General features: G+C 38.7%; 1 protein-coding gene across 1 annotated transcript in view; it reads right to left on the bottom strand.

Moving 5' to 3' along the window:
• The window catches only part of LPCAT2 (lysophosphatidylcholine acyltransferase 2), a gene marked incomplete at its 5' end in the record, with an annotated part of 63574 nt that extends 37414 nt beyond the window's left edge, over window positions 1-26160 (bottom strand). The window contains 8 exons of the mRNA XM_082863134.1: window positions 7677-7731; window positions 10975-11009; window positions 12286-12344; window positions 13416-13476; window positions 15390-15502; window positions 16815-17032; window positions 18315-18454; window positions 25990-26160. Coding sequence (XP_082719260.1) covers window positions 7677-7731; window positions 10975-11009; window positions 12286-12344; window positions 13416-13476; window positions 15390-15502; window positions 16815-17032; window positions 18315-18454; window positions 25990-26160 — 852 coding nt within the window. The remainder of the gene's footprint in view (window positions 1-7676; window positions 7732-10974; window positions 11010-12285; window positions 12345-13415; window positions 13477-15389; window positions 15503-16814; window positions 17033-18314; window positions 18455-25989) is intronic.
• Between the last annotated feature and the right edge of the window lie 565 nt (window positions 26161-26725).

Raw genomic sequence — 26725 nt, forward strand, 5'->3', positions numbered from 1 at the left:
TTTTATTAACATCCTCTCCAAGAGGACAGTGGCATGCTGCGGAGACAGCACTAGGCCTGGATTGATGCCTTGGCTCTGCGATCCTGGAAAAGTCATTTAGCCATTATAGGCCTCAATGCCCTCTCCTGTCAAAGGAAAAAAAGTTTGAGTAGATGCCGTCTAAGGTCCTTTCCAACTGGACTTCTGAGTCTATCTTTTCGCTTAGTATCCAGTCATTCTTTAAGATGGAAAAATAAACTAAGCCACCAGAGGTCCCCACATCACTTATATATCCAGAGCAATGAAAAATCTTTGCAAATAAATATTTCTAAAAATTCCCTCCATCCTGTTCTAGTAAAATCTCTTATAGTTGCTTAGGATGAAATCCAAGGAAGAAAACTATGTTAAAATCAATGTTCATAAAAACCTAACAAAATAATACAATCAATTAAAGTTTTAAATTGCCATTTAATTCTTCATTAAAAAAAGCTAAATACTCATTTATAATACACTTGATTGGTAGGTCATAAAAGTTCATACTGAAAACCCTAAAAAATAAATTGCTGTTACACTGTTAACCAAACACAATACAATGAACTATGGGTTTGGTTCCTTTTAGTGCAGGGAATATTTTCCATAAAATGATTTTTAATAATGCTTATATTGGCATGGCATCTTATTCTTGAGGAAAATAATTCCCCTGAGAGTTCAAAATAGTTAAAAGCCTGGATTTGATACTCACTGGTCTTGGAGGCCCCCATACCTCCTGAGAAGCAATTCAATGGAAATTCTAATAAAAAGTCATCTCTCCTTGGATAAGATCTTGCCCTCTATATCACATTTCCAATTTGTACAAAGTCATTCAAGGGTCACAGCATGAACATATCTTTTACTTGGGAAGGAAGATCAGCCAGAGAGAGGGGAACATGATTGTCATTATCTATTACTGAACGCTAATACACACCTAAATACCCCAGTGACCCCAGGACCACAAGTTATCCTTTCTACCTTTATCTTCTCTCGTTATCCCCAGTATCCACACTGATGGCCCATCTTGATTTCACACCCCTTCATCTGGCCACAGATATTCTTCTCAACTCTACCTTGGCCATGGAAAAAACATGCAATTCTAATTCCTCCTCGGACAAGTTCTTCCATGAGAGTTTCCCCTCATTATCTATTAGTGCTTACTTCACCCCTAACCTGGTCCTGCAGAGACCGCAAGAAACTGACGGTCACCCTCAGGAGCTATTCATCCCTCTCTGCCACCCCCTGCTGACAACATCTGTCTGCCTATCTACACTGTACTTTGAGAATCAGACACTTCTCTATGACCCTTCTGTCACCTAGAATCTGTCACTTCTGCCACATACTCGGTCACATCTCCTGATCCCGCCTCCCTAATCCTGTTAGAGAGTGATGCTAACTGAGAGATGCTAAACAAAGGTACAAAATCTTACTGGCTGAGGCTACTACAAATTCATGTTCAGTTCCTTGGAGCTGCTTGAAAAATTATGTAATTTCCCAAGGTGACCATGCTGCCTCCAAACATAAAAAAATACTTTTTTGTTTCTGTTGTCGAACATCTTCTTTTATCCTTCTAATCTGTGTAGGTGGGCCAAAATATGTGATCTTAACATTGGGTCTATTTTTTTAATGTTTATGTGATAGGTGAGGATCAAGTTACTTAAATCGAACCTCACTGCTGCTTGGCAGCCCTCTTCTGTCCTTCTTTGACCTGCTGCCATCATATTTTCCTGTTTCAAACGTGTTCCTTGCTTCTCAAGTTGCAATTCCACTTTTGTCTCAATGATACTTCATTTTCAACTTTAGAAAGAAGACAGTGAAGGAGTTCAGGACATGCAACTGCAAAATGTGCCACTTGGGTATATCAATTATTTTGAGCTGTAGGCACTTAAAAACAGCACTGCAGGGAGAGGCTTCCTCTGAACTCCCCTTATCTGCCCATGACAGATCCTCCAAAAAGAACTCAATTGTCCTAAATGTGCTCCTGGGGAGTTTCATCAAACAGGGAAGACTGACTCTCATCAGAGGGGAGGAGACTAGAAGTCAATATCACACCCAGACAAACTTTATCACACACCATCATGTCTCCCATCTGTTCTAAGGGCCCACTGGTCTTTCTTAAAAATCATTTACTCTCCCCTAAGTGGCCTATGCTCTCCCTCCCCTGCTTCTTTTTTTCTTTTTCTTTAATTTGAAACTTTTATTTCTGCTATAAACTATGTGGAAGCTCTAATTCATCTTGTTTTTAAATTGGAGTAAAATTGCTTTACAATGTTGTGCTAGTTTCTGCTGTATAATGAAGTGAATCAGCTATATGTGTACCTATAACCCCTCTCTCTTGGACCTCCCTCCCTCCCCACCCCACCCATCTAGATTGTCACAGAGCACCAAGCTGAGCTCCCTGTGCTATATAGGAGGTTCATGCGTATTTACGTCAAACCTAATCTCCCAATCTCCCTCTTCTTCCCCGTGTCCATATGTCCATTCTCTACGTCTACGTCTCTATTTCTGCCCTACAAATAGGTTCATATGTACCATTTTTCTAGATTCCACATATATGCATTAATATATGATACTTGTTTTTCTCTTTCTGGCTTACTTCACTCTGTATGACAGACTCTAGGTCCAACCACATCTCTACAAATGACCCAATTTCGTTCCTTTTTATGGCTGAGTAATATTCCATTGTATATATGTACCACATCTTCTTTATCCATTCATCTATCATTGGACATTTAGGTTGTTTCCACATCCTGGCTATTGTAAATAGTGCTGCACTCAACATTGGGGTACATGTGTCCTTTTGAATTATGGTTTTCTCAGGGTATATGCCCAGTAGTGGGATTGCTGGGTCGTATGGTAGTTCTATTTTTAGTTATTTAAGGAACCTCCATACTGTTCTCCATGGTGGCTGTATCCCCTGCTTCTTTTAATATGGTATATAAGCTCTCAAATCTCACTTTTTTGGGTATTCACTTTTTATTCCCCGTGATGCCCTTGTGCATATCACATTAAAATTTAATAAATCTGTATATCTTTTCCGCTGTTAATCTGCCTATTATCAGTTTATTTCACAGACCCAGGAATCAGACTTGGGTGGGTAGAGGGAAGTCTTTCCTCCCTGACAGCATCCTGTGTAAACTCCGTCAATTCCCTTTCCCGTTGCACCTGAGATGGGCTCCACAGCTCCAGCCCCCTCCTCACTGCAGTATCCCCTCTTCCCTCACCCTGCTCACTCTGTACCATCCTGACCCAGATGAGGAGGAGACTAACTGGCCTGTCTCCCACACTAGCACCTCTAGTTTGCACTTTTGGTCCCAGAGCCTCCTACCTCTTCTTGGGCCTTAGACTGCACACAAGATAAAGCCCAAATTCCCCTGCTTATTGTTTAAGACTCTCCATTACCCAGAGCCAGTCCTTTACATGAATACTCACTACCAGTGAGACTCGGGTATTCATTGTTTACTGACCACATCAAGCACATTCCTTTCTATTAAATAAGTGATGATGAGAGGGAGAAAGATTGACGAGTGATGACGCTACAATCAACTTTTTCTTCTTCTAAGGAACAGAAAAGGATTTTAACAGGTGAATCTTAAGAAATGTGCAGTTCTGGGAATTCCCTGGCAGTCCAGTGGTTAGGACTTGGTGCTGTCACTGCTGGGCCTGGGGTTCAATCCCTGGTCAGGGAACTTAGATCCCGCAAGCCGTGCGGTTCAGCCAAAAAAAAAAAAATAAGAAGAAGAAGAAAAGTGCAGTTCTAGTTCTGCTCGTGATTCTCCTTTACAGTCTTCAAAAGGAGAAATGCAAAAGAAGAAAGGTTTTATGAACAATGTTTTATGAACATTAGCTCCTTCCTTCCCAAAAGAACAGGAAAATCTAGTGGATAAGGTGAATAAAGGTTAATGCCTAACTCACCACATACTAGCACACAAGCAACCTGATTAAATCCTCACAACCCTATAAAATAGGTATTAGTATCCCCCTTTGACCAGTGAGAACACAGGCTTAGAGCGGTTTAAATAATTTGCTCAAGCAAATACAGGTAAGTACTAGCAGAACTGGAACAAAAACCCCAGCTAATGCTCTTCTTGTAGCACTCTATTTCTCCACTTACAAATTCCAGAATTCTACCAAGTTCCAGAAGAAATTACCTCTGTTAGAACAAGTACCTATGGGGTGTGTTGTGTGTGTATGTATGTATGTATTTGTGTGATGGTTTTCTAAAAGGCCCATTTTAGATTAAAAACTACACATCATTTTAGTGCATTTGGATATTTAAATAAACTATATAAATGAATTTAAACATCTCTAAGTAATTAGCTTTAAGAGATTTAAAAAGTGATATATTTCTATAGGTGTTGATCATAACACTCACTATTATAATCCTTTCCTACATCAGAAATTTTTTAATGAAGAAAAAAAACCTCTTTCTATCACAAGGCAATGAATTACCTACCATTAAGTAATGCCAGCAGCCACTAGAAGCTCACTATAAGCTTTGCCAAGGAAGTTTCCTAAAGCAAAATATGTATGTCTACAGACAAATCATTTTTATGTATCTCTAATATAATGGATGGCTTTAAAGTCAACATATTTTGAATGCAAACTAAGACACAGCCCATGAAAAAGGAAACTGATTGTAGAGTCAATGTGAATGTCATGTTTCCATTCAGAAACTAGCTGTTATCCAGAGTGCTATATAGTCTGACTTTGCTTATATTCTCTCTCATGAGATAAACTAGAAGGCTCTTTATTTATGTCATATTTTGGGATGTTCCCTACTAGCTAGCTTATTCCCTATGCCCCTAAGCCATATGCTTATTAAGGAATACTTGTGGAGTAGCTGGCTGATAAAAGTGATCACTAAAAGATGCTTTAAGTACACCCACTATGCCACATTATGATTCAAAGAATAACTTTCAGTAGAACCGTTCTGTAGACACACATGGCATCATTGTTCAAAGATGCCACAAGACCAATTACATAGGGCATGAGGTTTGGGACTTGTTGTATTTTTAAGATCCAAGAGTCAAGAAAATAATAACCTTTTCAAAAATAAGTCTTTTTGTTGGGGAAGCAGAGAAGGAGTGGGTAAGGAAATAGTCCTAAATACTATATTCCCTAGATTTTTAGATATCTGATCATTTTGGTAATTAAAGAGATTGATAATCATCATTAATGAGGGGAGACTTGTGAAACTAAAGGATACAGCCTTAAACATACTGAGAAGTCCTTGACTCACAAGAACAAGTGTGTCTAAATGGACATTTTAGTAACAATCCACTCATAGCTCATTTTAAAAACCATAAAGTTAAGGCTATATTCTTGAATAATACATCTTGAATTAGGTTTACCTAATTAATATTCAAGAAGGTCTAAAAACACATGTTAAAAATACCTAGGATTTCCATCCATTTTAAGAAAAAGGAAAGCAGAGGAGGTGCTTTTGAACAACCAAGACAACTGAAATTGTAGCAACTAAATGTACTGAGACTTCTGACTAAGCTGCATTGGGGCAGTTCAAGCTGGGCCTCCTTTGACGTGGTGGAAAACCTGGAGCCTCAGAGCTAGTGCCCAGCCCCTGAGAGTCTTGAGCCAAGGTGTGGGTATACTTAGTGCCTGGCAGGCTGCTGGGATACATTTTCCAGTTACATCCCAACAGTGGGGAATTAAAATATTCAAAAATCATAAAGTAGTTAGGAATCCCCTGGGTGAAAGGTAGACTCATAAATCTCAAATTAAATTACAGTTAAAATAAGAATACCCAATTTGAAGCCTAAAATTTCCATCTTCTTACCCTGCACCACAATTCTTATACATCAAATCCCTACCTATTCAGCTTTTTTCAACTGGTTGAAAGCCATTTTGTGTGTGAAGTTATCGAACAAAGGATGTATTCTTTTATTTGCAGAAAATATTATCCAAACAGGTCTGAGAACAGGTTGGAGAATGCAAATATTGTAATTGAAAAGAAAGAAGGACAGCCATGACATGGAAAGGAAATGTGGTAATAGTGGTCAGGGCAAAAGCATGAGGAATTTGCAACCTCTGTTGTAACACAATTTGACCACTGACACGCGTGCTAGACAAAAAAATGTACAGTTCTATGTGCATTTCCACATCTATTGCTAGATTTCACCTTAGCTAAAGAGGAGTAAATTCAGAGGAAGGAACAGCATATATATATAAACAATATCTTCCAAATTTGCAGAGAATATGGGTTTTCTTATTTATTTATTTTTTTTTAGAGAAAGAAAACAGGGCTAGCTATCTGAGCAGCTTTTCAAGAAGGAAGAGCAGTGCTCAGTCAAAGTACTTAGAAATAATAAGACATTTCTTTCTACCGGGGTTTCCCAAAATGTATTCTATGGAAACTGGCTCTAGGAGGTATCCAGAGAAAAAGGGGTTCAGTGGTCAAACATTTCAAAGGCACTGAGAAGTCTTGAGAAAAGAAATCTGATTCATTTTATTTACCCTGGTACTTCCTAAACTTATTAGGATACAGATTAGTTTTTTTCTCTAGAAACATCTAACTATATTCCAAGATCTAGTGTTTTCTGGTCACACTGAGAGATACTGAGCTGGTTTTAAAAGTGGGGAGGTGTGGCATATAATTAGTAAACAGGTATTTTCAAGGCAGGCAGACAACCTGCAAGTCTCAAGAAAAATTTCACTGAAGTTAAATTCACTTTGACATAATTTGCCCTCCTACATCATTTGGTAGTGCTGACAACATCTAAATGGCTGAACAACCAAGCTATCCAACAAAATAAAACAGGATTCTTGTGACTTCCATTCCACAGTCCTGTCACCTGGAGCACTGGCACCCCCCCCTCCCCTGGCTCAGAACTCTGAATTACATATGCAAACTCAAGGTTTTCATTACAAAAGCCATGGATGCAATTGGAAAATCCAGGCAAGAGTCTGGAGAACCACTATTCTGACCCTCTCTCTTCAGAGGCTACCTGAGGGTATCACTGAAGCCAACGAGATTCTGAATTCAGGGGTCCATTATTCCATGTCATTCCTGGAAACTAAGCATAGTTCTTGGAATCAACCTTCAGAGTCTTAAAAATCTGGTCAGAATTTTCAGAACATTCTAATCACTCCTCCAGTGTTACAGCCTGCTACTGTGACTTAAACTGAAAAAATGTCCTGTGAACGATGATATGAGCTGCCTTCACGGCTCATACAACATGATTTCCTCAGGCTTTCCATGTGCAGATTGATTCCAAAAGTGAGGGTTTCTCACTCTGTACCTCTCCCACAATCTCTCAGCTTTCACAGAACATACTTCTTCAAGAAGTTGTGGGGTTCTACCAGCTACTGTAGTTCCTTTGGTCAGGATGTGAAGGCATATCATACAACTTGGAAGAGGTCAGTACTAAAAGGATTAAAAGATAGGAACGGGTGATGCAAATCTGGCCAGCCAGGGTGGTGACATGCTGGAAGTTCCCAGAAGTTAGGAAATTGTGTTTCCTAACACAGTTCTAAGGGCTAGGGTTGACAGATGGTTTAGGCACACAATTTGCAAAAGACCAGGGCTTATTTTCAAGGTGGCAGATTTAACTTCCAATCTTTCTACATCTGGTCTCTCTAGACTAAAAATTCACAATGAAAGGAAAGGCCAAATCTTAGGCTCCGAGGCTACATTTTGAACCACTTACCTCAACTTCCACCTTTGTGAAGGGCTGGCAGCAAGTGAGCACACAAAGTTGAATGCTGAAGAGAAAAAAAGAGAAGGCCATCTTTATGTGGTAATACAAGTACCATCTAATATTACTGAACAATCTTTTCTTTACATACAAGCAACCCCATGTCACTCTTTGTATGTATTCTGCATTTATAAATGCCACACTGTAGCTACAACACTTTTTGGGTTTAGAGAACTATTCTTGATATTCAAAAGTTAAATTGCTGAATGCAATACCAAATATGTATTTGTGGGTCAGAGCCGCAGCTCAGCAGACTAAACCCCAAATTTGAAGTCTTCTTGACAACTAAGACTCATAGGCCTAGAGAAACTAACCATGGTCACATCTTAAGGTACATTAATATGTTTATAGAAAAACTGCTGAGTAGAACATTACTAAATTCTTTTCTAATATTAAAAAAAACCAGTGGGCCTTTCCTTAAAAGCAGAAACTTTATCATCATTGTCCAAGTTATTAATAAATATTTTAGCTATGGGGAAATTTTCTGAAAAGTTTCAGATTTCATTGTAAAGCTAGACGAAGGCTTTCTTTCTTTTTCTTTTTTTTTTGCGGTACGCGGGCCTCTCACTGCCGTGGCCTCTCTTGCACGTGGGATCCTTGTAGACTAGGGCACGAACCCATGTCCCCTGCATTGGCAGGCGGACTCCCAACCACTGCACCAACAGGGAAGCCCGACAAAGGCTTTCTTTAAAGTGGTTATAATCAATCCTCTCAAAGATAATTTTTGAAATGGTTCCTACTTGCAGCTTTCCAGTGTATATTTAGACTCTCTGGCTAAGATTTCTATGGGATTTTTATTTCGCCTCATGTAGACGGATGACCCAGAAGTCAGGCAGGGTAAATTAGACTACATGTTTAAGAAAACAACCAACCAAGCTTTTTCTGCTATTAAGAAATTAAAATATGATTTACCTGTAAAAATTGCTTGAAGGGACTTACTTAAGACAAGGAATTTAGGAATTTAAACAAGGAATTTACTTAAAAGAAGGAATTTAGGAAACAGGCTTATTAATTCCTTAATTCATTATAAATTGTTAATGTGTCAGTTCTCATATCTTCTGTTTGAAAGGGAAAGAATCTTTTACTATCAACTCCAAGCCACAAAGCCAATCCATATTATCTATCATTAAGTAAATTGTTCTTTAATGATTTAAATTGAGCTTTGGAATTCAATGACTTGAATACATATTTTGTTCTGAAAATTCTGAATGCTGTTAAAGAAAAAAAAAAACATACACAAATGAAACCACACACAAGATCTCTTTAAACTTGACTTGTCCACACTACAGACAAACCAAACAACACTTCTTAGACTGACATAAAACAGCTTTTCCAAGGCTTTCCCTTCTTGATGGTTAGTCCCTGAGTCTCCTCTCCCCTAGGACATCAGCTTTGGTGTAAAATCCCTTCCCTAGATCCTGAGTCAGAGTAGTACTTGGAGCCAGGACAATTGAGAAAACTGATTTAGAAGTAAGAGACACAGTGCTAAATATAACATGAAGACCAGAAGATAAAGGTGGAAATAAGAGGTTACCACACGTAAGTGTGATGTGGCACTTGGATAAAACAACATTGTATCTTTAGAAGATTTTGTGTTTGTTTATAAATCCTAAGAAACCTTTAACTCTGAAAATACTTTTTTTCCTCTCTTTCTTTGCTGAATTCTATTTTTCCCCCTCTGTCACACATTTCTCAGGTTAGAGCCTAGATTAACTCAACCACTCTATTTACCCCTGATCTCCCTTCCAGAAAAGCTTCCTATTTGACCTTCACATCCACCAGCCCAGCTGCAAAACCAAAAAAAGTCACAATGAACCCAAAGTCACTATCTCTATGAGGACTTAACTTGTAAAGGCCCCAAGGATGACACACCTCTGGAAATATAAATATGTTATCCCCTCAATTTTCAGGCACTTCTTTTTCTAAAATGCTCTCATACTACTTGTTTCTCCTACTTTCCCCTTGTATAGAAGTTGAAAACCAGGAATTCGTAATTAGTAATGACAGGAAATACGTATTCTAGCCAAGGGAATAGACTGATTTCCTGTAGGGTAAAAGATAGCATAATGTCTAGATACCTTTTACAATTTATGTTCCTTATTTTTGGTGTTGTTTACTTAACTTCAACTACCAGGGACTGAAGTATAACAGGAACATAAATGTCTCAGGCGTATCAATGTTTATTAACACATGTAATTGGCCCATCTATTCTGATTTAAATGTATCATTTCAAAGCAACTTACATACACAAAAAAATGGAGAAAATAAGTATGTTTTAGTTAAAAAAAATCTAATTTTCAGAAGCTGTTTGGATTGTCTACAATGTACTTGAAGGCAAATGATGATTTCTTTTAAATATTTCCGAGTGATCGTCACCTATCCATCAATAATTTGAGCTCTGTGTATAACAGTATCAAAAGGCATTACTTCATAAGTCCTGGGAAAGTCCTCAAATCCAAAATATAAACAGGCTGTCTTTTTAAAATTTTTTTAAGTTTGGGGAAGGTTTATTATTTTTTTTCTCTTCTGCCACCCAAAGCCAGCCAGGTTCCTTGAGGTGAACATAGAGGGGTGTCGACACTCTCCATGCAGGTAAAGGACCAAAGGAGGCACATAAACAGGCAGGGGAGCCAAACAAAAGAACTTCTTGAGAGTGAGTAAGATTCTACATGTTCTGCTCTTTTTAAAAGGTCTATTTCACTTCAGCTAGCTTAACAGTGAAACTGTATTCTTCTCTTCAACATTTATAGAAACTGCTGATCCTTAGGCTCTTAAAATCCAAGAGTGGAAGTGAAAGTTTGGTTAGCTATTTCCTCAACTCAAATCAGACACATCACAATTATTTCAGGCCATATGACTAAAATGCTCTGGACTGTTTAAACAAATACAGTAAAATAAAGATGGAGACACCAGATAATGCTAAATTTGCAATGGGAATGAAATTACAAAATTTAAGCTGAGTAGGATTCAAATGAGATCACTGGAATGTTTCTTAAGAATAGGTAGATAAACACTTGAGACCCATTAGAACATGACAAACAACTAGAATTCTGCACATGGCAGACACTGGGGTTTAATGGGCAAGATAGTTATGCTCTCTACAGAAACTTCTCAGTTACAAGATTCAAGGATCTGATTAGAAATCTTTACTTCTACAAAAACAAGGCTTTTCTTTTTTTTAAAAAGAACAAATTCTTTTTCTTCACTCGAATAAAATTTATATAAACTAATAATAATATAAGCAACTTACAATTTATATCCTTGCCATGTCCATGTCACAGTATCCTAGAATAACAATAGTATTTAAACTGTTAGTTCAGAGAAAAAATACCAAATAAAACAAAAATTTTATTTTGATACTGAATATACTTTCTTTCTGAATGAAAAGCAATATGCTGAAAAGTAAGACAAGCATACTATTATTGTTAAACAAGAGTGAACTGATCTATAAATTCTTGGATCACATATCTACATGGCAAAGATCTGTCTTCCATATGTAACCACCTATCTTTTTATGGAATTAAGTTGCTTTGAATTTTTAAAAAAACTTGTGCATGCTTAACTATTTTTCTCCTAATATGAACATATCTGGGTAATTAATTGGCTTACAAAAACCAGAATACATCAGTTCTTAAAAAAAAAAAAGTTTATTTGGGGAAAAAAGACTACAGTAGTGAGGTAGTGCACAGTGAAAGAATTTGAGTAAATGACAAATGCAAACCCACAGGTAGAAGTATGCTGAGTAAAAATTTGATGAATTTTAATTTTTTAACTACAAGTGTCCAAGGTTGAGAAATAAGCCGCTGATAGAAAGTTGAATGGATTAAGAACTCAATCTTAAATGACACAGATGATTAATAATTACATCCTGCCTTTTAATGTAAATTCTCTAGTAAAGAAAGCTCCTCTCCAAAACAGAACATCCCTCCCCCTGACAAAAAACCACTTTTTTTAGGAAAATGGTGACGCAGTCAATACCCAGAAAAAGACAAAGCTCCTCGCTGGAGCAGAAGAGTATTTCCTGAGCCCACATGGACTTTCTATAGGATGTTAGGTTCTTTTCAGATATTTCCTTATTTAAGCTACTTGCCAAGTGTCACACAGCTACGAAGTACTGAGCCCGTAATTAAACACCAAGCCTCTCGCAAATTTATCCTACTACTTCAATCCTTCTCCACCAGTAATGACCAGTGAATCAGGAGATTTCTCCTTCTAAGCTTAATGAAAACTACAAATTTATGAGAGTTTTCTGAAGTCCAGTCTAAGAGACCCTGAATCTGAGACTTAACCATACCATCACAGTGACTACAGGGTAGAAGCTAAGGAAATATCTTCCTATAGCTTAGTAATAGCAAAAGCAATATGTCAAATTGGTATCAACCAATATGTGCCTATCTTGCAAATTTTTAAAAACTAAATTATAGCAAGGAGAATGAGTCTACCCATCTGCTCCCACCATTTATCTATTCATCTATTTTATTTATTCAAACAAAAGGGGTCCTAGAGAATTTGTGCTGTTTGGAATGTTGAGATTCTTCCCATAGTAAACTACGATGCTTACCAGCTTGTTTGGGTATCTGAGGAGAACTGGTTGTACTGGAACTCCTGGAATGAAGGCCCCTATAACCATATAGTGAAATTTTATAACATGCTCTTTATATGAACACAAATTTTACAGTGAATTAAAAAATTAATAATAAATGATGTAAATATGTTAAATGTTTTAAGAGTACATATAAACTATTGGCTAAATGTTGGTAAATCCCTAGTGTTAGCCAAAATGACAGATTTTGAATTCAGAATTATGTAAGCAAAATATTAAATGTTATGCCTAAGTCACTTAAAATATTACTTATATCTCCATTTGTTTTCATTTGCCAAATACCTATTATTCAACAGGATTAAAAAAAAACAGTAATGATGAAACCAAGACAAAGAGAAAATAAAGAGAAGAAAATCTAGTTGAAACCAAATGCTTGAACCCTCAACTATCACACTTGCTAGAATTGAGTTCTAACTTTGGCTCTGAGCATTCTAGCAGCCAATACGAAAACATTTTAAAGTATTAATAATTACTGTGAAATGACATATGAAATTACAAATTACTATAAAATTCACAACTTCATAATATATATATATTTTTTGCGGTACGCGGGCCTCTCACTGTTGTGGCCTCTGCTGTTGCGGAGCACAGACTCTGGACCCGCAGGCTCCGCGGCATGTGGGATCTTCCCAGACCGGGGCACGAACCCGTGTCCCCTGCATCGGCAGGCGGACTCTCAACCACTGCGCCACCAGGGAAGCCTTCATAATATTTTAAAAAGGAGTGAACCTTAGAAGGAACTGAAGGTATTTTAATGATAATTGAAGTAGGTTTTCTAACTTGATGACACAGGACCCCAAGTGTCTGTGAGGGTTATCTTTGGAGGAAAAGAAAAATCTGCTAGTGGCTTCTGCTCAAACACACACACACACACACACACACACGGGACATTCCAAGGAAGAAGGGGTTATGATACCAAAAGAGAAAGCAAAGGAGTGAGTTCTGTGGATCCACATCATTCAAAACATTTTATCAGAAAATAAGAAATGCTCCAAGCAAACTGACAAGTTATTTTGTATATTTATTATCAGATCATTGAGAAATCTTCCATACTACTTTGTCACAATACATAATTTAATTGATCTCACCTGGTTTAAAAGTAATCAAACAGGAACGATTAGTACAAGTACCTTCTGGGAAAACTAGTATCTTGGGAGAAAAGGAATAGATTTAATATTTCAGTCTAATTAATAGATTAGCTCTTCACTTGCTTTCTTAAGACTTTGCAAATAGTTGCCAATTTTTATAAAGCAAAAATAAAATAAAAGGCTAACACCTGATTCTAGTGAAAGCTAGAATCTGATTATTCGCTTTTGCTCTAAAAGAAGTGTAGTCTGACCATTAAGATAACTAGAAAATGAATTAAAGCTTTGAAGAGAGAAGACACATAGTAAATATTTCTTAACGATGATGCTAATGATCTGAATAGACTTCGAAGAAGATGTAGACCCTGAATCATGGTCAAAGTGTACATTTTAGGCAATATTAAATGCCTTCTTCTACTGCTGTACACCCTTAACCAAATCATTTCCTACTTCTTTGTTTCAGTTTTCCCATTAAATGATATTCCCTCTTACAACATATAGCTTTGGGACGTACTGAGAAAAAAGGAGGAAATGCCTACAATATGCTTTATGCTTACTTCAATTCGTTGACATATGGAATACAATTTAATGTCCTTTTCTGAGGAGGTGTTTTTAGCTTTTAATATACTTCTTTATGTTTTCCACACAAAAGATATGCAGTATAGTTCCTCATTAACTGAACAGCATAGCAGCTTCATTTTTCTGAAGCTTTTAGAATTTAGCAATGAGTAAATTGCTAGGCACATAAAACAAAAAAGAAAATCCCTGCACTAACAGCAGTTAGTAATGGGTATTTTATAATAATTAGAGAAGGAAAACATTATTAAGCTAAATTGTCACAATAACAAGTTATTTGTAAAATAAAAATTGTGAATAGGTGCAGTTCCATTCTCCAATTAAAAAAAAACCAGGTTTCTTACCCCAATCGGATACAATATCAAATATGATTCATGGAGTGGATATTCTATATACTATGAACAATAAATTAATATAGAGTAAATCATAAAATCTCAAGAACTGGATGGGGCATTAAAAGTCATATAGCATCTCTAATGCTTGAATTGTTTTTACAATATCCCACCCAAGTTGTTGCTTAGCCAATGCCTGAACATTCCAGAAAGAGATTCCAAATCAGTCCATTCTAATTCTGGACAGAAAACTTGAGATGAGCAAAATGAACTGAAATCTACCTACTCGTTAACTTTCACCCACAAGTCCTAGATACATTCCTTGGAGCCAAGAGCAAAATCACACCCTTATTCCAAACGTCATTTCTTCCCAGTGACTTTTTAAATCATTCCTTACATGCCTTGGTTTCTAAAACCTCCTGGTTGGTCATATGCCTCTTGGTACTTTAACAACTACAAATCACCATGAGTGGCCAGACCACCTCAGGACCGTGAGTTCTGCTAGAGATCACTTGTTTTCACCTGGGCAAAGATAGAGGGGTACTTATCAGAATCACCCATGAGGCTCCATTTATGCAATAAATGTTGCCCCTTCCACACCTTCAAAAAGCATTCCAGGGGAAGGAGGTGGTGGGATGGTAAAATGTGAAAAAGTTCTACAGGTGATTCTGATATGCCCCTGAACTAAAAAGGCTGTCTAAATACACTTCAGATAAACTTAAGATTTTAATCATTTTCAAAATAAACCCACCATATTGTTGAGTATAACTGAGCTTCAGTATCTCATCTTTAAAAGGGTAAATAAATTCAGAGGTAGAGAATTACTTTTTATGACACAAAGTAAAAACCAGTTCAAAGAGTTTGGAGAATAAAAAAGAATGATACATTTAATTCCACAGAGTATCTCATGGGGAAGAGGACTTTTTAATCCTCACTCATTTATTCTGCTTCTAGACATCTAGCAGAAGGTGTCCCCCAGTATTGGATCTGTGGATCCAAATGAGTATGTATACAAGTGTACAATAAATAAACTTTCAATATATTTAAATAAACATCTACTATGTTTTACCTGGGGCCATTCCCCTCCTGATGTGGCCCGCCTTATTATTTCATTTATTGTGTTTTTTCGAGAATCTGGATCTACACGGGACACCAACACTGGTTGCAGAGCCCGCAATATTCCTTTAAAACAAATGAAAAGTCACAACTAAGTCATTTTTGGGGCTAAAGCTACTACAGCAATGATACCAGATAAATCATAAAACAAATTGTATGGAAAATTAAAATGATAGCAAATCAAAGAGAACAACTTAAAAAAGCCCTCTAATTCAAAGTTTATTAGAACTTAGCTTCCAGTTTCAAAAGGATAGGTGGATATTTAGACCTAAAAATATTTCACTGATTTAACAGAAGTTAGCAGCAGGAATATGAAAAGAAGGAAATGCAGTTTTCTCCCTAAAAGACTTCTTCCTCAATTGACATTAAACGTTTGGAATATACTATAAGATTATCTTGTTTTATTTCAGGAATATCCTGCAAACCGATTATGTGAAGTCATAGTACACGTGGGTAGGAGGCAATTATTATTTATCTTACTAAAATTTTCAGCGCAATAGTCTTTTAAGTAGGTAGCTTCCTAGCACATGCAAAATAAACCTCAATTTACCAAAAGACTATTGCTAAACAACTTTTGGGGAAAATGTCATATTACACAAAGCAAGGTGGTTACCTTAAGAAAAAAGAGAGAGAGAGAGAGAGAGTCTGTCTTTCTTAGATGAATGACAAAGCTGTAAGAACTACTACTATTTCTCCAGAGTACCAAGGCAACATCAGGCAGTTTTCACACGCACTTTCTCACCACTTGATGCTTGGCAATAACCTTGGGACAACTGGTAGCAGTTACTTGGAGACTAATCCCCTGGGGAGAGAGCAAAGCATCTGGTGGGAAAAACATTTCACTTGCTTCATTATTTTTTATGGCAGGAAGCATTAATTTTTCCACATCATAATTTTCAAAGAGTTACACATTTGTCCCTCATGGAGATCTGGACAATAATGAAGAAAACAGAGTTAGGAGAAAAGACTTAGTGCATTTATTTATCAGTCTAATACACTAAAGAGAAATTCACTGAAATAGCATGTAACCAGTGCTTTCACAGATTCTTAGATTAAATTCTCTCTCCAAAAAATCTACCATGTTTGGTATTTAAAAACTGTTCTTTTTGGCTATATTTAGGAGCAGAAAGAGGTGATGGTGCAGTGACAGAGTTTAGACTTAAAAAGAATGATAAGGGTACAGATACGGAAGTCTTTAATCTTTTTTCATAAATTCATTCTTGTGATATAGTACCTCATTAAAAGCAAGGAAATATGTTTGAAGTGTTTTATTATTTTAAAGTTTTTAAAAAGCCTACCAATGAACTATACATGATTTTCTAAATTGAAAGCATGAACATGAAAATATTTTATCTCTGTTATCTTATAAAGTACTTACTGCCAATCAGAGGCACCTGCACATTCTCATGTCGAGATACTATAGAAGGTAACCCAGCCACAACACAGGCAATTCCATCAAAGAATGTTGAATGAGGGGCAACAACAAAAATTGGTGCTTCCACAGGACTTGCGATCTTTCCTTTCACGGTAACTATAAATCCCATTGAAAAGAACATGGCATGGCCTAGAAACTTCAAGACTGGCTGAGTAATTGTCCTTTGGAAATAAATACAAAAAAGGACATAATTAGCTTTGCCAACTGCAGCTAACAGCAGGGTTTTACTCTAAAGCACAATGCAAAAACCAAGACAAGCTGGAGCACTTCATTTTAAAACGTGAGCTAAGAAGAATAGCTAACACTTCAGTGGAGCTCTTTCTGCCAGGCACTGTTCTAAGTAATTTATGCATATTAATTTCTTTAATCCTTAGCCCAATTTTATGAAATAGATAGCATTTATTATTATCCCCATTTTATAGACATGAAAACTGAGTCCCAGAGAAGTAATTTTCCCAAGGCCATGTGGCTAATAAGTGGCTCCTTTATTCTGTGACTATAAAGTAATAAGAATGAATCTTCAACATGCATCCACCACTGAGAAATCCAAATCAGTACTGTCCTTCAAAGGAGTCACCTTGGAAATCTATATTTGTGTAACAAGGATGCTGCTACCTCCCAAAACACTTTTAGAACCGGCATGTGGAAATTGTCCTCAGAATTATTTTAGGAATAAAATTTTAAAAGTAAGCCTTATTACCTATATCATTATAGCCCTTAGACATCATCAAGAATCTTAAGAAGTAAATTTACCATCTCACTTCTCTGGAACAAAGAAATTTCAATTCCAGAAATTGAATTGTTTACTCTTTAAAAAGAACCTGTCATTAAAGATTAGTTAATTCATCAAATTGTGCCAGGAATTGTGCTGGACACACAAGACAAGTAAAATCCAGGTCTCTGCCCTTGATAAACTCAGTTGAGTAGAGAAACAAAAAAATAGCCCTGGAAGTACAAACACATGACAGACATCTCAGTATGTGAATAAGCGTTATAGCTTTGCATGAAAAATGTCTCCCATAAGACATCCAGTGGGAGCTTTAAAAAATGGGCTTCCTATAGAATTCTCTCAAAATTCACATAATAATATAGCAAGGCGCTATTAAGCAACTAACTCCTGGGAAGTTTCTCTAACTTTAATTTCACGGTAAGGAGAAGTGAGACACAGAAAACCAAAGAACTTTTCCAGAGGGCACAGGGAAATGACCGATCTCTCCTTGCCCTGTAGTTTAGAGTTGAGATCTCTATTTATTTAAAGATAAAGAGCTTATCCCTTCACAGAATTTCCATACCTCTTATTTTTTATTTTTAGTGACATAGCCTGTAAAAACTATATTCCAAAATATCCTATATTCAGAGTCATAATTGTTGTTCACTGACTAAACTTTGACAAACTCTTCTTTATCTTGATTTTCCTAATATTTAGACATAGTTATTTCTTACCTCTTCCAACCAGTTATTGGGTGGGTCAGCTTTTCAGGACAGCATGTTGTTGAAATTGCAGCAAATAGCCACGCCAGTAATAAAATTAATGCAAGCAACAGGGCACGAATTGGAAGCAGGATAATTCCAAGAAAGAAAATCTGAAATCAAAGTTGATTAAAAAAACAGATGACATTATTTTAATGCTGTAGTTATCAAACAGAAATACATAAGAGGAAAATCTTATGCTATTCATGCATTCATTCAAAGATGAATTGGGCATTACCCTATACCAGACAAGGATCTAAGCACAAAGAAAATAAGACATTGTATCTGACCTCACAAAGCCTACAAAGCAGCAAAAGAAACAGGGAAGAAAACCAAGTACTGCCTGATCTGTATATCAATGAACGTGAATAGGGCTGCTGGGGGAACAAAGAAAAGGTTTGTTGGACTTAGTAGTCAGGGAAAGCTTCCTGGAGGAGTTGAAGCTGAAACGTCTTGCTTTAAGAAGCAAGCAGAAGCTGGCAAGGTAAGAGGGGGAAATAGTTTTTTGAGAGCTATAAGTAGGATGAATATTAGTAAAGGCATTAGAGTGTGAAGAAGTAAATGTATTATTTTATATACCTGCCAGTCCTTTATAACTAACAATAAGGAGATGGGGGAAGAAATACAAGAAATAATAAAAACTAAATAAGAATAAGAATAAAAACTACATAAATAAGAACAGCAAATAATACTGAGTGCTTACTATGTACCAGGCACTCTAAGCACTTGGCATGTAGTAACTTATCTGAGTCTTACAACCTTAAGCTGTTTTACATACAAGAAAGGAGTGGCACAGAGGGAATTAAGTTAAACTGCTTAAGATCACACAGTAAGTGGCAGAACCAGGATTTGAAACCAATGTGGTTATAAAACTCTTGCTCTTAATCCTATCCCATAATGTCTTTCAAGTGAAATAAACTATCCTTATATATCACAAATTGTCTTCTTTTTTTTTAGCCAATTACACTACTCAAACAGTGCTGCCCTTCTTGTCTCTATTGGCCCGTAATGTGAATCTGAGCATCATCAAATAATTTATGAGAAATGCCAAAAATATTGTAGTTATCAGATCTCTATCAAATTATATGTGTACATGTGTATGACTGAATTAAAAATTACATACAGGGCTTCCCTGGTGGTGCAGTGGTTGAGAGTCAGCCTGCCGATGCAGAGGACGTGGGTTTGTGCCCCGGTCTGGGAAGATCCCACATGCCGTGGAGCGGCTGGGCCCGTGAGCCATGGCCACTGAGCCTGTGCATCCGGAGCCTGTGCTCCGCAACGGGAGAGGCCGCAACAGTGAGAGGCCCGCGTACCACCAAAAAAAAAAAAAAAAAAAAAACAAGGAAATATACAGATCTTAAATGTATAATCAATGAGTTCTGATAAATGTGTACTCTTGTAAACATCACCTCAATCAAGATACAGAACACATCTGCCACTCAGAAAGTTGCCTCATACCTCTTTCAGTCAATACTTATCCTCTTAGGCAACGAATGCTGGATGTTTATCATCATATATTATTAGTTTTGCACGTTCTTGAGTGTCATATAAATGGAATCATACATTATGCATTCTTGTGTGTCTCACTTCTTCCACTTAACACAATGCTTTTGAAATTCAACTATGTTGATTTCGATGTCAGTAAGTCATTCATTCTGACTGCAGAGTATTATTCTACTATATGACCATATGACAATCTGTCTATTCTCCTGTTGATGAACATTTGGGCTGTTTCCAGTTGTGGGCTATTATGAATACAGCCACTACAAACATTCTTCTACAAGCCTTTTTGGGAATAGTTGCTTTCGTTTCTCTTAGGTAAATACCTAGGAGTGGAATTGCTGGGTCATAGATGTAGTTTAACTTTATAAGAAACTGGCCAAACAATTTTCCAAAGTGGCTGTATCATTTTAAAGTGTCACTGGTAGTGTATGAGAATTTCAGTTACTGTACATCCTTGCTGACTTTTGGTGTTTGTAGTCTTTTATAAAAATCAATTTTACTAAGGCATAATTTACATAAAATAAAATGCACCTATTTTAAGTATGAGGTTTTCAAATGCATAACCCTATGCAGACACAACTATAATCAAGATATAGATCATTTCCATCATCCAGAAAAGTTCCCTTGTGTCTCTTTGGTTTTTTTTTTTGTTTTTTTTTTTTTTGCGGTACATGGTCCTCTCACTGTTGTGGCCTCTCACGTTGCGGAGCACAGGCTCTGGACGTGCAGGCTTAGCGGCCATGGCTCACGGGCCTAGCCGCTCCGCAGCATGTGGGATCTTCCCAGACCAGGGCATGAACCCGTGTCCCCTGCATCGGCAGGCAGACTCTCAACCACTGCGCCACCAGGGAAGCCTCCCTTGTGCCTCTTTGCAGTCAATATATCCTCAGTGTATAGCAACCACTGACAGTCAGTCTTTCTTTCACTATAGTTTTTGCCTGTTCTATATTTTCATATAAATGAAACCACACAGTATGTACTCTTTTATGTCTGGCTTCTTTCACTTCATATTTTTGAGATTCAACCATGTTGTCATATGTATCAGTAGTATAGTCTTTTTAATTGCAGAGTAATATTCCATTGTATGAATATATCACATTTAATCTATCCATTAATCTGTTCAGGGACATTTAGCCTATTATAAGTTTTTAGCTCTTATGAGTAAACATTAATGTTTGAGTCTCTATGCGGACATACATTTCCATTTCAAGGGGAGTGAAATTGTTGGGCCAGGATATGCCAAACTGTTTTCCAAAGTAGTTGTATCATTTTATATCTCCACCAACAAAGTATGAAATTTCCTGTTGCTTCACACCCTCATCAACATTCAGTGTTGTCAGTCTTTGTAGCCATTCTAGTGGGTGTAAAATGATATCTCACTGTGGTTTTAATTCATATTTCCTTGATGAACAATGACAGTGAGCACATTTTTTCATGTGCTTATTGGTCATCCCTTTAACCTGTCTGTTCGAGTCTTTGGCCCATTTTTATTGGGTAGTTAGTCCTTTTCTTATCAATTTGTAGGAGTTCTTTATATGTTCTGTTTACAATCCCTTTTTCAATACATGTATTGAAAATATTTTCTCCCATTTCATGGTGTGCCTTTTCATTTTCTTTATTTTTTTTTAAATTTAATTTATTTATTTTTGTCTGTGTTGGGTCTTTGTTGCTGTGTGTGGGCTTTCTCTAGTTGCGGTGAGCCGGGGCTTCTCTTCATTGTGGTACATGGGCTTCTCATTGTGGTGGCTTCTCTTTGTTGCGGAGCATGGGCTCTAGATGCGCAGGCTTCAGTAGTTGTGGCACACTGGCTCAGTAGTTGTGGCTCACGGGCTCTAGAGCGCAGGCTCAGTAGTTGTGGCACACAGGCTTAGTTGCTCCACGGCATGTGGGATCTTTCCGGACCAGGGCTCAAACCCGTGTCTCCTGCATTGGCAGGCAGATTCTTAACCACTGAGCACCAGGGAAGTCCGCCTTTTCATTTTTTTAATGGTATCCTCTGATGAGAAGAATTTTAATTCTGATGAAGACTAATTTATCAATTTTTATTTTCTGTTTAGTTCTCTTCTGAATCCTTTCTAAGAAATCTTTACCTATCTCAAGATCATGAAGATATTTTATATTTTCTTCTTCTTCTAGAAGATATATGAGTTTTGCTTTTATGTTCAAGACTATGATCCACCTTAAATTACTTTCTGTGTAGTGTGCAGAAGGGATCAAGTTTCTTTTTTTTTTTTTTTTTCCGTATGCGGGCCTCTCACTGTTGTGGCCTCTCCCGTTGCAGAGCACAGGCTCCGGATGCGCAGGCTCAGCGGCCATGGCTCACAGGCCCAGCAGCTCCACGGCACATGGGATCCTCCCAGACCGGGGCACGAACCTGCGTCCCCCGCATCGGTAGGCGGACCCCCAACGACTGCGCCACCAGGGAAGCCCGTCAAGTTTCATTTTTATCCATAGATTTATCTACTTGTTCCAGAACCAATTCCATCCCCCCTCCTTTTTCTTTTTGGCTGTGCTGCCGCTTGCGGGATCTTAGTTCCCCAACCAGGGATTGAACCCTGGCCCCAGTAATGAAAGCGCCGAGTCCTAACCACTGGACCACCAGGGAATTCCCCAGAACCAATTTTTGAAAAGACTTGACATTCCCCGATAAATTCTCTTGGCCACTTTGTCAAAAATTAATTGAACATTCACGTGGGCTCTCTATTCTGTTCAATTGATCTATTCATCTGTCCTGTTGATACTACCCTACCCTAATTGCTGTAGCTTTCTAGTAATTCTTGACATAAGGTAGTGTATGTCCTCCAACTTTTTCTTTTTCAAGATTTTTTTGGGCTAATATAGATCCTTTGCATTTCCACATAAATTTCAGAATTAGTCAGTTTCCACACAAACAAAAAGCCTGTTGGGATTTTTGTTGAGATTTCAATGAATCTATAGATCAATTTGGGAGGAATTATCATCTTAATAATGTCGATTCTTCAAACTTATAAACATGGTATATCTCTTCATTTTATGTAAATCTTCATTAATTTCTCACAATGGTGTTTTGTTGTTTTCATTGTAGTGGTCTTACATGCTTCTGGTTAATATATTCCTACATATTTCAGGTCATTTTATTGCTATTATGAGATTATTTAATTTCATTTTGCAATTGTTTGCTGCTAGTATATACATAAAGTTGATTTAAAATTTTAATCTTTAAACATTATTAAGATGACAAAATCAATTCTGAGTAACTGTCGAATTAAAAGGATTACCCATTATATTGCCATTTGGTAATATGTCATCTCTGTAGGAAGGCCTTCTTTCAACACTCTATTGGGATTATTTTCCTCTCTGGATTTACTTCATAGCACTTACTAAAACATGGAATTATATATTTGTATACTTGCTTGTTTAACTTTTTCAGTGAAATACAAGCTTTAAATAGGCAGGGTCCTTATTTCTCTTGTTCATTGCTATGTCTCTGGGGATTAACAGTGTGCCTGGCACATAGTAGGCATCCAACAAATATTTTTGGTATGGTAAATGACCCCACAATTACAACCACTCATTTTAATTCCATATTCTATTGAGGAAATAGAAGCTAGGCTAATTTTTTATATGCCATTGTGTAGCAGACCCTTAAACGGTCAAAAAAGAGAAGGGGAGCAATAAAGCTAAGCCGTATAATGAGACACAAAAGTCACAACAGTCCTTAAGCAAGACGTTGATCATCATTTAGGATTAAATTTAGTCTGATTTAATCATACCAAATCATACTTAAATGCAAGTATATCAATCTTTTAAACTGGATAATACAGACAACATTGTTATTCAATCATGTCTATTTAAATTTTCCTTTTACCCAGACTGTTCAAGCCATTGAAACTACCTTGGAATCTCTGGTCTACATGCATTTTTAATTTTTTTTTTTTTTTTTTTTTTTTTTTTTTTTTTGCGGTATGCGGGCCTCTCACTGTTGTGGCCTCTCCCGTTGCGGAGCACAGGCTCCGGATGCGCAGGCTCAGCGGCCATGGCTCACGGGCCCAGCCGCGCCGCGGCATGTGGGATCTTCCCGGACCGGGGCACGAACCCGTGTCACCTGCATTGGCAGGCGGACTCTCAACCACTGCGCCACCAGGGAAGCCTGCATTTTTAATTTTTTAAAAAATATCGAGACTATATTCATTTCTATCCAATCCAAGTGGTAAATTTTAAGTGCAGTATACAATTGTAGATAACAAAGAGCATAACTATCAATATTAAGATCAGCAAACAATACCGGATTCTTTCACACATTATCTCACTTAAATTTTAATCCCTCTTCCATGTATTATTATTCCAATTTAATAGATGAGGAAAGTGAAGTTCAGAGAGGTTAAGTGACTTGGCCAAAGCTATACAATTAATAAATGGCAGGGCCTGAGCAGGTTTTCTGACTAAGACTAGTGATCTTTCCATCATCCTACAACTCTTGCAGGGTTATTTGAAAGTGCTCTCAAAATGGTTGCAGGCATGCTATTAAAAAAAAAAACAAAAACTTAATAATTTACTCCAGGTACAATATAAATACTTATAAATATGCCACTTTGAGCCTCTCTCCAAAACATGAAGCCAAATAGACAGACATGACTTTCATTTAAGTATGACCGATTTGACTCAATCAGACCAAAAGGAACCTTGAATGATAGTCAATGTATTTATTGTTTCAGAAGTTTTAAGATATAAAGGGAATATCTATCCATTTAAAGACATGAAGATCAAATTTTTAAACATTTAGTTTCTTTACAAAGAGGGATTACTACATTCACTATCTTCCTCTTCCTCTCTCACACCTTTCTTCCACCAGACACCCATCTACCATTATTCTAACCACCACCCCATGCTGCTTAGCCAAAAAGTGCGTATGCGTTTTTTTCCTGAATATATTCATTTATATATATACACTTAACCTGCTTCCATCGTATCAGGGCACACAAGTATGCCGTGCAAAAATGACACTATTTCAAACCCAAAGTAAATAAATGAGTGAGATGGACAGGAAAATATTAAAACCATTTTTTCCACGCAGAACACAACGGACAAACGTAGCTTGCGTAGTCTGTCTTGTTCTCTGATCACTAACTTCACCAAACAGGAAGTCCAAAGAGCGGGTATTACAAGAAAGAGCAGCGTTTTACAAGAAAAAGGAAAGGACAGGAAACTTCCTTTTTGTATGTAGCTGTTTTTAAGAATGAAACAAAGTCTGAGCTGCTTCTCATCCTTGAATGTAGAAGTGTTTGGGCGAAAACGGACTCAGGACCCAAAACTCTTGACTACCTTAAGCTGCCCCGCAGAATCCCTTTTCTTGGACTGCGATTTCCCGTCCTTGATGCCCCTGCTCAGCCGGAGCATCCCAGCCTTTCTTCTTGTTCTCACTCCAGACCTGGGTTCCCTGCCTTCTCCCTTACTCGTCCCATCCCAAACTGACTCCTCTCCTTCCCTGCGGCAAAGCGAAAACGTCCCCAAACCCGCTCTCCTGGGCTACGATGACCTCCCACTAGACTTTCACACAGTCCAGGCGAAGTTCTCCCACAGTCGTTGCCTCTTCTCAGCATGGAACGTTTCCTCTGCCAACGGCCCGCCTGCTCGGCCTCCTCCTGTTTAGGACCTTCCTCCAAGGCCCACCTGTGCTTTGCGTCTTCTTTTCTCACACACGCCCCCAGACCATCCTCCAAGGGCCCTCAGTTTTCAGTCCCGCATCTCTGTCCCCTGCAGACTCATGGCCCCTTCAAAAGCCCTCTCCCCTCAGATCTACATCCCTGTCTTCCTCAGAGCCTGGCTTCCCAGACTCATGCCCTCCTCAGCCACTCCCCTCTGACAACAACCTCCCCTGACGGGCCCAAGCTCCCCTCAGACTGCCTCCTCTCTCAGACCCACGTCCCTCCCCTGGATCTGCGTCCCCTGTCAGACGTCCCTCCCCTGGATCTGCGTCCCCTGTCAGCCGCCCCTCCCCTGGATCTGCGTCCCCTGTCAGCCGCCCCTCACCTGGATCTGCGTCCCCTGTCAGCCGCCCCTCACCTGGATCTGCGTCCCCTGTCAGCCGCCCCTCACCTGAACCTGCGTCCCCTGTCAGCCGCCCCTCACCTGAACCTGCGTCCCCTGTCAGACCCTCGCCCCGCACCTGGATGCGCCTCGCCGCGCCCAGCCGTGTCTGCTGCACGAAAGGGTTGCGCACGGGCGGCGGGAAGAAGGACGTCTGGCGGGGCACTCTGGGCGGCCGCTGCCCCGCGTTGCCGACGCCCGCGCCGGGTCCCGAGGCCGCCACCGCCGCCGCCTCAGCGCACCGGTTCATGGCCGAGCCCGGCGCCTCACAGGAGCGAAGAGACCCAAGCGGTGCGCGAGAGCTGCCGCTGCCGCCAAGGCTTGATGGGGATCAGCTTAGGAGTCCGGGGTCTTTGCGCAGGCGCCAAAGTTACCTACCCGCCCTCCGGTCTCGCCCCGCCCCCTCCGGCTCTGAACACGCCCAGGCCCTGGCCCCACCCTCTGAGCACAGCCCCACCCTTTCAGGTTGTCCGGCTCTTCCTCTTGGGGTTAATAGCTCAGCCTCCTTGGGGGTGAAGGTTTTTCCTTCAGAGCCAGGCACCCCACAATGAGAGACAGTTTAGGCTGAGTTCTCTGCTTTAGGGTCAGGCGGACCTGATTTCCTTTTGCTTTTTTTTTTTTTAAAGAAATTTATTTATTTATTTATTTTTGGGTGCGTTGAGTCTTCCTCGCTGCCCACGGGCTAGCTTTAGTTGCGGCGAGCGGGGGCTGCTCATCGCGGTGGCTTCTCCCATTGCAGAGCACGGGCTCTAGGCGCGCAGGCTCAGTAGTTGCTCCGCGGCATGTGGGATCTTCCTGGACCAGGCCTCGAACCC

Source organism: Leucopleurus acutus, assembly GCF_964270905.1.
Source record: "Leucopleurus acutus genome assembly, chromosome: 20".
Lineage (NCBI taxonomy): Eukaryota > Metazoa > Chordata > Mammalia > Artiodactyla > Delphinidae > Leucopleurus > Leucopleurus acutus.